Source organism: Lepidochelys kempii, chromosome 1 (assembly GCF_965140265.1).
Source record: "Lepidochelys kempii isolate rLepKem1 chromosome 1, rLepKem1.hap2, whole genome shotgun sequence".
In the NCBI taxonomy this organism is placed as follows: Eukaryota; Metazoa; Chordata; order Testudines; family Cheloniidae; genus Lepidochelys; species Lepidochelys kempii.
Window position 1 is genome coordinate 313,618,643 of NC_133256.1, and position 12,177 is coordinate 313,630,819.

The 12,177-nt window shown below is 42.7% G+C and overlaps 1 protein-coding gene across 4 annotated transcripts in view; it reads left to right on the forward strand.

Moving 5' to 3' along the window:
- The window catches only part of IL17REL (interleukin 17 receptor E like), a 349,944-nt gene that overhangs the window by 67,578 nt on the left and 270,189 nt on the right, over nt 1-12,177 (forward strand). For 3 of the 4 annotated variants that reach the window (XM_073328308.1, XM_073328309.1, XM_073328310.1), the window contains 5 exons: nt 2,508-2,573; nt 3,668-3,725; nt 5,315-5,431; nt 8,032-8,086; nt 8,861-9,803. In XM_073328308.1, coding sequence (XP_073184409.1) covers nt 2,508-2,573; nt 3,668-3,725; nt 5,315-5,431; nt 8,032-8,086; nt 8,861-8,900 — 336 coding nt within the window. In that variant the 3' untranslated portion in view covers nt 8,901-9,803. Of the gene's footprint in view, nt 1-2,507; nt 2,574-3,667; nt 3,726-5,314; nt 5,432-8,031; nt 8,087-8,860; nt 9,804-12,177 lie in introns of those variants that run through there. The other variant, XR_012156809.1, reaches the window with a different exon arrangement.

Here is a 12,177-nt window from a genome sequence, read left to right on the forward strand (position 1 = left end):
GTGTGGTAAAGTGTCCTACCGTGGAGGACGCAATAAGGCTGTCCTCCCCAGAAACCTTTTGCAAAGGCTTTGGGAGTACCTCCAGGACAACTTCATTGAGATGTCCCTGGAAGATTTCCGCCCCAACCCCAGATACATGAACAGACTTTTCCAGTAGCTGTGCTGGCCACAAATACATCCCAAGTCTTCAGGGCAAAGTAATCATTAAACACGCTTGCTTTTAAACCGTGTATTATATTTATAAAGGTACACTCACCAGAGCTGCCTTCTCTGCCTTCAAGGTCTGGGAGCCCGGGTTGGGAGGGGTATTGGATCTCGGGTGATAAACAGCTCCTGGCTGTCAGGGAGAATGGCTTCTCAGCGCACACCAGGCAAGCGATCTTCAACCTCTCCCTCATCTTCCTCATCCCCAAAATCCTCGTCCCTGTTGCGTGAGACTCCCCACCCTTGCAGGAGTTCATGTACAGGGGTGGGGCACCTACAGTGGTAGGGGCACCCCCTAGAATTGCATGTAGCTCATCCAAGAAGCAGCATGTCTGGGGCTCTGACCCCAAGCAGGCTTTTGCCTCTTGGGTTTTTTGGTAGGCTTGCCTAAGCTCCTTAAGTTTCACGTGGCACTGCTGTGGGTCCCTGTGATAGCCTCTGTCCTTCATGCCCTTGGAGATTTTTTTTTTTCAAATATTTTGGCATTTCATCTCTTGGAACGGAGTTCTGATAGCATGCAATCGTCTCCCCATACAGTGATCAGATCCAGTACTTCCCATTCGGTTCATGCTGGACCTCTTTTGCAATTCTGGGACTCCATGGTCATCTTTGCTGATATCTGCACGGTCATCTGTGCTGATCAGCTTTCCACACTGGCCAAACAGGAAATGAAATTCAAAAGTTCGCAGGGGTTTTCCTGTCTACCTGGCAAGTGCATCCAAGTTCAGAGTGCTGTCCAGAGCGGTCACAATGGACCACTGTTGGATAGCTCCTGGAGTCCAATACAGTTTAATTGCGTCCACACTAACCCAAATTCAACCTGGCGATGTCTATTTCAGTGCTAATCCCCTCGTCGGATATTAGTCGATTTTAGGAGCCCATTAAGTTGACAAAAATAGCTTTGTTGTGTGGATGGGTGCAGGGTTAAATCGATCTAATGCTGCTAAATTTGACCTAAACTCATAGTGTAGACCAGGGCTAAGTAGGATTGGATCCGAGCCAGATATTATTGTGAAACTGGACATATCAAACAGGGTGCCAGTCTGTTCAGAAATGTCCATTGTTTCCATTGTCCTGTGGTACAGATTGACCTGGTCTCTTTAGTGACGATACAATGGGAACTCGCGTAGATTACACATGGTTCCCTGCCCCAAGACCATGAGCAATTTCCACCAGGGTCTCATGATGACTTAACACTGAGCTATTGTTCTCATAAACAATTGTTCATAGCCTCAATATTAATGTATTCACAATAGTTTTGGGTTAAGGCCATATTTACCTAATTTATCCCTGTCATCTTCAGGAGCTTTGTTGAGGAAGGAAAAGCAGTACAGGGCCCATAGTTCCAGAGAAATAGTCATTTTCCTTTTTGCGCACAAGCCACAAATAACTATTTTAAGCAGCAGAACAATTTTTTTAGGGTAACTTTACCATCAGGTGCAAGTTTTTTCATGAAGTTGATAGATTTCCACTCCATACAGCTAAATTCAGTGCCTTGCACAATGACAGGTTTCAGAGTAGTAGCCGTGTTAGTCTGTATTTGCAAAAAGAAAAGGAGTACTTGTGGCACCTTAGAGACTAACCAATTTATTTGAGCATAAGCTCAAATAAGCTTTCGTGATGAAGTGAGCTGTAGCTCACGAAAGCTTATGCTCAAATAAATTGGTTAGTCTCTAAGGTGCCACAAGTCTTCCTTTTTTTTTTTGCGAATACAGACTAACACGGTTGCTACTCTGAAATTTACTATCAGGGTAATCCTTTCTCAGAGCACAGCCTGAGTAGCTGGCTGTGGGATGGGGAGATCTGCAGCACACAGGGCTCTCCCCTCTGGCCCAGCTAGGCCATGGAGTACAAGTAGAAGCCTTCGATGGCTTCTGCCATAGCCTCCCATCTTTAGCAACCTCCACGACTGGCATCCTCCCCTTCTGGGAGTGTGGGGGAAATGGAAAGTGGATCATTACCCAGTCTCCCTTCCTGGTCCACCCCCCAATCCACCTTATGCACTTCGACACAGTGCTGTGCTCCATAATGTGCTGGGATATGGGCCCTCTTCATGGGTTCCTCAAATCCTGCACCTCCTGAACCAAACTGGCTGCACTGTGCTCACGGCGTTCCGTACCCCTGAGGGAGGGAAGTCCTTAAAAGGAAAAGAACCTTCAATAATGAAAACAATCTGCCACATATTTTAAGGTAGTTAAATACATAACATTACTGACAAAAGAGCCAAAGAGCTGGAGGGAGACTATGCATTTTGGTTGCCCACAAGCTCTGAAGTTAACAGCTTTCCACTTTGTTTTCATCAGGGTGACTCTCAGCCCACATCTGTCAATATTTCAGGTGAAATATGTGGCTCAGAAGTTTGCATTCAGGTAGGTCTGCTGATTTGTAGATATACTCTGCACTAAATAAACAAGCTGGCGTGGAAATAAGAAACTGTGGGCAGTGTCGCAGCTGCCTCCTCCCAGCCAAATCTGACCATGACCCACTTGTAGGTTGCAAAGAGCATTATTAATAGTTTGAATGTGCTGCTGTTGTCCCTTGCTGAGCTTGTATTAATTATTTAAGGTCCATTCTTGATCTCTTATTTTTGTAGATGGCAACAGTGGAATATTAAGGGCTATTAAATTAACCCCTCCATCTATAAAACCTCTTATGATGAAAAGATTGGAGTCAGAAGGGCAGAGGGAAGTAACAAATGTATTAACATTTTCTAAAAAACAAGTCTAAGGACTTTAGCGCATTCAGGCATATGTATACAATAGTAAACAAGGAGACATGCAGCATACTAAGTGTACTGATACATATTTAAATGACTATTATTGAAACAGAGCTGGGCAAATAATATGCAAAAATGCCAGCACATATCTGTAGAACTGAGTTTTACTAACAGATATGTTCATAGAAAATGAATTTAAAACTCAAAGGTCTGATTCCACCTGGAAAGTGAGTGTTACATTTGTTTTTTATGAGTATTTTCACCAGAAACTTAGAACTATTTTTATTATTGTATAGCACCCAAAAGTATGCTAGGCACACTGGAAAACAAAAATCACTTTTTTAAAAACTAAACATCCAGAGTCAGATGGGCTTGGAGGCATGGGGAGGTAGAAAGTTCTTCTGGTGCTCTTCTTCTGGCAGCTGGCCTGGAAGGCTGTTGTCACTTTCTGTCTTTAGTCAGAAAGTGAAAGTGACAAGGGCCATCTAGAAAGGCAACTAGGGAACCCTTATTTTCCATCAGAAAATCATTCCAGCAGAAAATTCCCTCGTAGCTACATCTTCTGTAACCCTGAAAGTGACTAAGAGTGACACAAGTATAAGCTAAACCATTAAACAGAAGTTTTTTTTTTAAAATCTGCATTCATTTCAGTAAACTAACAAGCCAATGTTTATTTTGCCAAAACAAATGATCATAAACAATATTGTTGAGAGGGATATAACCATTTTTTTCTTTCTTTTATAAAAGGTGGGGAGGACAGATGTAGATTATTCTGTTCCACTGCAGATCTGCGATATCCAATGCAGTAAGTACTAATAATGTGTCACATGAAAGATTGAGATAGAAGATGAGATGGGTTTGACAGCAGAATCAGGGTCTCCTGGGACTGACACAACAATCCCCATCCTTCTGGGCTGCAGATTTCAGAGTCAAATCCTGATCTCTTTACTCCGTAAGTAAAGGAGGAAGGGTGACATTGTGACTAAGACACGGAACTGGAACTCAGTAAACCTTCAAGGGTAAATTCCCAGCACTGCCACAGACTTTCTGTGTGACTCTGGGCAAGTCATTTAATCCCTCTGTGACTCAGTTCCCATTTGTACAAAGGGGATAATAGCACTTCCCTACCTCATGGAGGTATTGCAAGGATAAATTAATTAATGGTTTGAAAAGTTCTCAGATACAATGATGGGCTCAACTGTGTTTAAGTTTAAGTCCTAGCAATAAGCAATAGTGAGGTCAGATCAGGGCTCACAGCAGGGATAGCCCTGAGACAGGGATTTTGGATCTAAGGCACAATAGGAGAAGCGCTGAACTGAGAACTCTAGGTGCAGTCAAGCTGGGAAGAAGACTCCAATTGCACTTGGTCATCTTATTGTTCAGTTGCTGTAATAAATCAAATCAAATCACAGGAAGGGAGTGAGGGTTGAGACCATACATTGTCTATGGAGTGTTAAAAGCAGATGCGAAAATCACCTGCTCATAAGGCCCTTTGAAAAACATAGCTTTAGAGATATAATTCCTAGTACACATTTTGGTTGTACCATAAAAGCTCTTCACAGTTCACTTTAAGAAGCCTGGCTCTAAAAACGTTGGGGCCTGTAATTGTATCCTGGTGGCAGAGCTCTGAGGGAGTGCTTGTATGGGACTTGGTAACTCATTTTCTTTGAAAAATACAATACCGCATGAAGTCAAATACTTAAACACATTCATCACTACAGTTGAGGTTATCAGGATATAACTTTCCAGGACATGATAAAAGCATATAAAATAATGAAAGGTTAGAAAAGGTGGACTGGGAGATTCTGCTCTGTCTTTTATAACATAAGAACAAGGAGACATTTAATTAAATTGAAAGGTAGGAAATTAAAAACTGATAAAAGGAAATATTCTCCCCCATAATGTGACTAAACTGTGGAACTCCTTGCCATAGGAAGTTTTTTGGACAAAGGACTCAACAAGATTAAAAAAAGGCATTGGACACATATATGAATATTGAGAATATCCAGTTATAATTAAAGCTAATTAAAATTTTGTAGAGGGACTACAAAACCTCATGCTTTAGGTTTTAAGGCTAAGCCAATCTCTAACTATTAGAGATCAAGATAAGATCTAATGTGTCATGCAGATTATCCCACATTTGCCTACTGCAATGTTCACATACCTTCCTCTGAAGCAACTGAAACTGTCTACTTCAGAGGCAAGATACTGGACTTGATGGACCTCACTGTGATCCAGTATGGGTGCCTAGTTCCAGCTATTTGTTTGGAGGCTAAAAGAAATGCACTTTGTGGTCTGCAGCAAGTGTTATGTTTTTAGTGAATAGAGTCACTATTTAGAAATTATTTATTCTCAGATGTGCATTTTCCATAACAACAAATACATTTTTCCCAGCATTATCTTCCGAGAGTCAAGAAGATGATGAAAACTCCATAAGGATCATGTCCCTGTCAGCAATAATTTTAATCCTGGTGACAATGATGGCTCTCCTTGGACATAAAATTTTAACAGGTACATAATGAAGGGAATGTTAATTGGAGAATCAGTCCATATTTTCTTGACAATCTGGAATATAGATTTAAAAACAAATGGACATTAATGGTATATAGTGGAAAAATAGTTAAAAATCCTTCCCTAGCCTCCAGAATGAAGCTTTCCTCATTATCCATGCCCAGATGCCCCACCTGATCATTCACACAGTACCCTGGACTCCTGCCCCAGATAAAACCCTGGGAGAAGAGGCATGTTTTGTAGCATCTGCTGAGGGTCTCTAGATCTGGGCTCTGGTGAACTAAGGGAGAGGAAGTTAATGCCAAAGCTCAGGGCCTGCAACTGACAATGTCCTCTTGCTAACCCCTTTCTTCTTAAACAAGGGGACTGCTTGCTGAAGTCTCTGCGATGGTCATGGGTGCCAGGGTATTGCACAGAGAGGGAGGCAGTCTCTCAAGCAGCTAGCTTAAACAAAACTTGCTCCCAAGTATGTACCAAGAAGTATATGTCTGCAAAACATCAGGACAATTAGACTTCATTTACTCCCAGCCAGATTCTGGAATCCTTAATCACCTTGAATAGTGCCTTACTCCAAGAGTTGACCCATTGATTTCAATGGTACTATTTGTGAAGCAAGGTGCTAATCAGCATTTTATTATTTATTATGGTAGTGCCTAGGGATCAACCAAGATTAGGCCCCATTGTGCTAGGCACAGTACAAATATGGTGTAACAGACAATCCCTTCCCTAAAGAACTTGTAGTCTAAGGCAATGTCTACACTTAAAAACTTAGAGGCACAGCTGTACCGAAACAGCTGTGCTGCTGTAGGGCTTGGTCTACACTGGGGGGAGGGAGGGATTGATCTAAGATATGCAACTTCAGCTACGAGAATAGCATAGCTGAATCTTAGATCGACTTAGAATCACTTACTTTGCGTCCTCGCGGCGTGGGATCAATGGCCGCCGCTCCCCCATCAACTCTGCTTCCGCCTCTCACCCTGGTGGAGTTCTGGAGTCGACGGCAGAGCGATCAGGGATCGATTTATCGCGTCTACACTAGACGCGATAAATCGATCCCCGATAGATCGATCACTACACGCTGATCCGGCGGGTAGTGTAGACGTGACCTAAGAGTGCTCGTGCAGAGAGCTCTCCCATTGATATAATAAAACCAGCTTAATGAGTGGTGGGAGAGCATCTCCTGCCAACATAACGCTGTGCACATGAGCACTTATGCCGACGAAACATGTCGCTCAGGGGTGTGTGTGTGTGTTTTCCACACCCCTGAGTGACAAAGTTTTGCCGACATAAGTGCTTGGGTAGACATGGCCTAACTAGATAAGACAGGCGAAGAGTGGGGGAAAGGGAAATAGCATACACAGAGTAATCAGTGTGATGGCCTGCAAATATCCTGTTAATTCCATAATCTCTCTCTCTCTCTCTCTCTCATGGGTGGGGGATGGGGTTTAGTTGGAGGGGATTAGCCAAACAGCACAACAAGGGAAGGGAGAGGGGACAGTGAAGAGAAGAGGTGACTGAGGGGGACAGGGCAGTAAAGACCTTGAGGAGAGAGAGAAGGGTGTGAGGGGAAGGGGAGGAATGAGGCAGAGGTGAGGAGACTGGGAGAGAGCAGGATGGGGTTGGAGAAAACAGCCAGTCAATACAGGGCAGAGAAAGTGGAGTAAAAACTGTAGAAAATACTCTGAGCATGAGTTTAGGTATCAAAATCTGGCCCTCAGCATTCATACTTCATCTCACGTTTTTTTTACTGGGTAAGAGTAGGATTTGTCCTACATTGTAACCGAGGTTTTCATGCAGAGGGTGGCTGTTGTAATGATCAGTATAAGTACTGTTGGAGCTATGTAAGGGGTGCAAAACCATACAAAGAGATAAAAAACTTTAGTCAAAGTAGATACTTCAAACTCCCCCATTAACACTGCGCTTTCTCGCTGGTAACAGTCAGCGGCCGTGCTATTTTTCAGTTGTGACTCATGGTGCTAGAATGACTATCAGACCCTTTCCCAATCAGATCACTGTGCAAATATTTGTAAATGATTTTTCCTGGTTTGCTGTGGCATGGGATTGAGAAGAAAAGATCTTTATAGTTTTATGCCAGATATATTGCATGTCTTTACAATGAAATTATCATGTACATCTGTAAAAGCATCATCCAGCAGCAGTCCTCTCAAAATGGTTTTAATGTTTCCACTCTATTTTTCTGCCAGAAATTCAGCATCCAATAATTACAAAACCCTTATATCAGAGGTAAAATTAGTTCATGCTCATGAAGGTTAATCTATTTCCAAATTCAAGGCAACGTGTCCAACTGGCATATTTAATACATTATATTTTTTTCATCAGACATTGAAATTTGTATTCAGCATGACTTTCCCTCTGAAGCAACAGAGCTTAAGGAACTGGGTAGTCAGACCCTCATTTTTAAAAGCATTGCCTAAGACACAAGGCTTCTCTAATTTATACATTCTTTTCCATTTGACTGCTGTTTGCTTTCCCCCCTGCAATTTAAGGGATATGAATATTTCCAATGAGCTACTGCAAAAATAAATGTATGAATTAAAGTGAAAATAAAATGGCATCTTACATTATGATTTATTTCTCAGTTTTTCACAGAAAGAAACATGAAGGCAGAAGTCCAGCACAGATCATAAGGCAGAGGTAGTCAGCAATTCTCTTCAGTGTACAGCATGTCAGTTTTTTAATGTTCGTGAGAGATGTGGGATTGACAGTCCTGAAGAAGCCTTGGTAAAACCCTCTGTCCACAAAGCAGAGGCAATGGCTTTGTAATATCTGTACTGGAGTTAGTATTGTAGATCCCATTATACCTGGAAGTGGTCCTGATATTTCTCTGTCATTGACAAAACTCTTGCCCCTGCTGGAAGCACATGTTTCTCTTTGGGTTCCTGCCTGCACCTCATGATGTCAGAACTGACTGGGTACCATTGCAGGGAAAGGAAAGAATAAATGAATAAAGGAAGAGAAAGAGGGGAAAGTAGACTTCTCCATAATAAGAGTAGAAGGAAGCTCTGGACCCTCCCCCAGAAGAGGTGAGATGAACAGAGATAGAGAGCACCTCAAGCTCTCAAACTGAAAAGGCCCAGCCCAAAGAGGGAGGCAAAGGAGGGCAGGGGGAGAGAGGGAAACAGTCAGGGAAGAGGAAAAAAATATACTTTAAGCTTGATATGGAGGGATCATTGCTCAGCTGAGAGGGTGCTCCCATTCTCACACCATGCCAGTCGCTGCCTTTCCAGAAGGAAAACTATGCCACTTAGCATGAAGTGTAATAATTTCTTTCTTTTGGACACCTGTGCACTCAAGCAGCCAAGTCCCTGAGTTGCTGAGAAGGGCTTAGAACTGTATAAATCCTAATGCTATACTGTTGCAATAGACTGTTCCAAATGAGGGGAAATGCCAATCTCCTGTCCTGTTTAGTTTCTCCACTAGAGCGAAGAGTACCTCTTCCTTGCATTGATGATGGTGGCTGGTGAATTTAGCAGAACTCTTTCAAGATCCTCAGCGTCCTTCTCAATATCAGGTTGACTTTACATGTTACTTGCTCACATGAATAGTCCACTCTCATGCAAACCGACTTTGGTAGGACTATTCACAAGTGTAAAAGGCTTTACAAGTGCAGAGTGTAACATTTTACATCTTCAGATGAGGGAGTATCAGTCTGTTTGCCTATATCTCAAGAACAGTAAACGTTGGTTAGATCATGTGGGTAGAGAATCTGTCCCACATTTTCCTGTGAATTGAATGGTTTATTTAAGATGCCAGAAATGGGCAAGTTTTGCACTCTAGTTGCCGTATTATGGGTACTTCAAGAATTACACATTTCTAATCTTCCTTTTAGAACCATAAACCTAAATTACTAAGTTATGGAATGGAAGAGATTTCTTATCAATGTTAATACATTTACTTCCCTCTAGTGAACTGAACCGTAGCTTTCTTTATTTTCTAGAGCCTTTCTGATAACTTTAGAGCACTGTGGCAAATCTTGCCATAGACAGACCTGTATCCCTGAAATTCTTCTCAGGTCTATCTCATAACTGCATTCAGTATTTTATGTATTGTATTTCTTTGAGTCAAAGGCATTTTTCCTGTTTTATTTTCTGGAAACAACTTTACAGCTTTGTTAAATAATTCCAAATTAAAATGACATTTCCTCTCCAGGGAACTAGATCCTCCTCCCATTAAGTTAATGGGAAAACCCCCATTGACTTCAAAGAGAAGCAGATCAGGCTTCTGGTTTCTTGGTTGTTTAAAACTTTTACATGAAATACAGTTCTTAAGAAAAGTATTTTGTCAAAATAATGAACTGAAGTGTTTGTCTTGTATTATAATGCTACTATTTATACTTGCAACTGAAAATAATACCACATACGATACAAAATGTTTAGTGTTTGTCATTTATTTCTTTTAAAACTCTCCAAACTCCTATCAAACATTCTTAATTCCTTTTGTGTAATAAGGAAGTGACATTAACAAAGACATGAACAATGTTGATGCCTGAAACCCATGTGGGATTGATTATGGGAGGTTGGGAGCAGGGGAGGGAAGGAGGGAGTGGAACAAGTGTTTGATCAATAAAATATATTTTCCATCTGCATGCCTTTTTGTTTTAGGATCCTCCAGGGGCAATTTAAAAAAGAAAAGAAAAAAGTGTGTCAATTGAAGACATGTTTGCCGAGCTGAAACATATGGTTCGCTAGGAGCCTGAGGGAGGAAAAAAAATTCTTGGCTTCTTTGATGTTAAAGCATATTACACCAAATGTGCATTTTACTGAGATGGTAGGGAGGATTGGGGTTGGGGAAGGTCTGCCTTATGCAGGACTGGAGCTCAAGGAGCAGGGGGGCACAGATAGCCTCTCTAAACCCTCCAGTTAGCTGAAAGTGTGGAGCTTTGCACTATGAAATGGATTTATAATTGAAGCACTGGTTAATTTACATATCTCTTTCCCCCTATAACTATATACACACTTCTATCAGAATCAATGCAGGACAGTGGAGATAAATACCCTCCTGATATTTTACAGTTCTTTGCTCATATTGGACCAAATCCTGGCTCCTCCCACTTAGAATCCTAGAATCATAGAATATCAGGGTTGGAAGGGATCCCAGAAGGTCATCTAGTCCAACCCCCTGCTCGAAGCAGGACCAATTCCCAGTTAAATCATCCCAGCCAGGGCTTTGTCAAGCCTGACCTTAAAAACCTCTAAGGAAGGAGATTCTACCACCTCCCTAGGTAACGCATTCCAGTGTTTCACCGCCCTCTTAGTGAAAAAGTTTTTCCTAATATCCAATCTAAACCTCCCCCACTGCAACTTGAGACCATTACTCCTCGTTCTGTCATCTGCTACCATTGAGAACAGTCTAGAGCCATCCTCTTTGGAACCCCCTTTCAGGTAGTTGAAAGCAGCTATCAAATCCCCCCTCATTCTTCTCTTCTGCAGGCTAAACAATCCCAGCTCCCTCAGCCTCTCCTCATAACTCATGTGTTCCAGTCCCCTAATCATTTTTGTTGCTCTTCGCTGGACTCTCTCCAATTTATCCACATCCTTCTTGAAGTGTGGGGCCCAAAACTGGACACAGTACTCCAGATGAGGCCTCACCAATGTCGAATAGACGGGAACGATCACATCCCTTGATCTGCTCGCTATGCCCCTACTTATACATCCCAAAATGCCATTGGCCTTCTTGGCAACAAGGGCACACTGCTGACTCATATCCAGCTTCTCGTCCACTGTCACCCCTAGGTCCTTTTCCGCAGAACTGCTGCCTAGCCATTCGGTCCCTAGTCTGTAGCTGTGCATTGGGTTCTTCCGTCCTAAGTGCAGGACCCTGCACTTATCCTTATTGAACCTCATCAGATTTCTTTTGGCCCAATCCTCCAATTTGTCTAGGTCCTTCTGTATCCTATCCCTCCCCTCCAGCGTATCTACCACTCCTCCCAGTTTAGTATCATCCACAAATTTGCTGAGAGTGCAATCCACACCATCCTCCAGATCATTTATGAAGATATTGAACAAAACTGGCCCCAGGACCGACCCTTGGGGTACTCCACTTGATACCGGCTGCCAACTAGACATGGAGCCATTGATCACTACCCGTTGAGCCCGACAATCTAGCCAGCTTTCTACCCACCTTATAGTGCATTCATCCAGCCCATACTTCCTTAACTTGCTGACAAGAATACTGTGGGAGACCGTGTCAAAAGCTTTGCTAAAGTCAAGAAACAATACATCCACTGCTTTCCCTTCATCCACAGAACCAGTAATCTCATCATAAAAGGCGATTAGATTAGTCAGGCATGACCTTCCCTTGGTGAATCCATGCTGGCTGTTCCTGATCACTTTCCTCTCATGCAAGTGCTTCAGGATTGATTCTTTGAGGACCTGCTCCATGATTTTTCCAGGGACTGAGGTGAGGCTGACTGGCCTGTAGTTCCCAGGATCCTCCTTCTTCCCTTTTTTAAAGATTGGCACTACATTAGCCTTTTTCCAGTCATCCGGGACTTCCCCGGTTCGCCACGAGTTTTCAAAGATAATGGCCAATGGCTCTGCAATCACAGCCGCCAATTCCTTCATCACTCTCGGATGCAACTCGTCCGGCCCCATGGACTTGTGCACGTCCAGCTTTTCTAAATAGTCCCTAACCACCTCTATCTCCACAGAGGGCTGGCCATCTCTTCCCCATTTTGTGATGCCCAGCGCAGCATTCTGGGAGCTGACCTTGTTAGTGAAAACAGA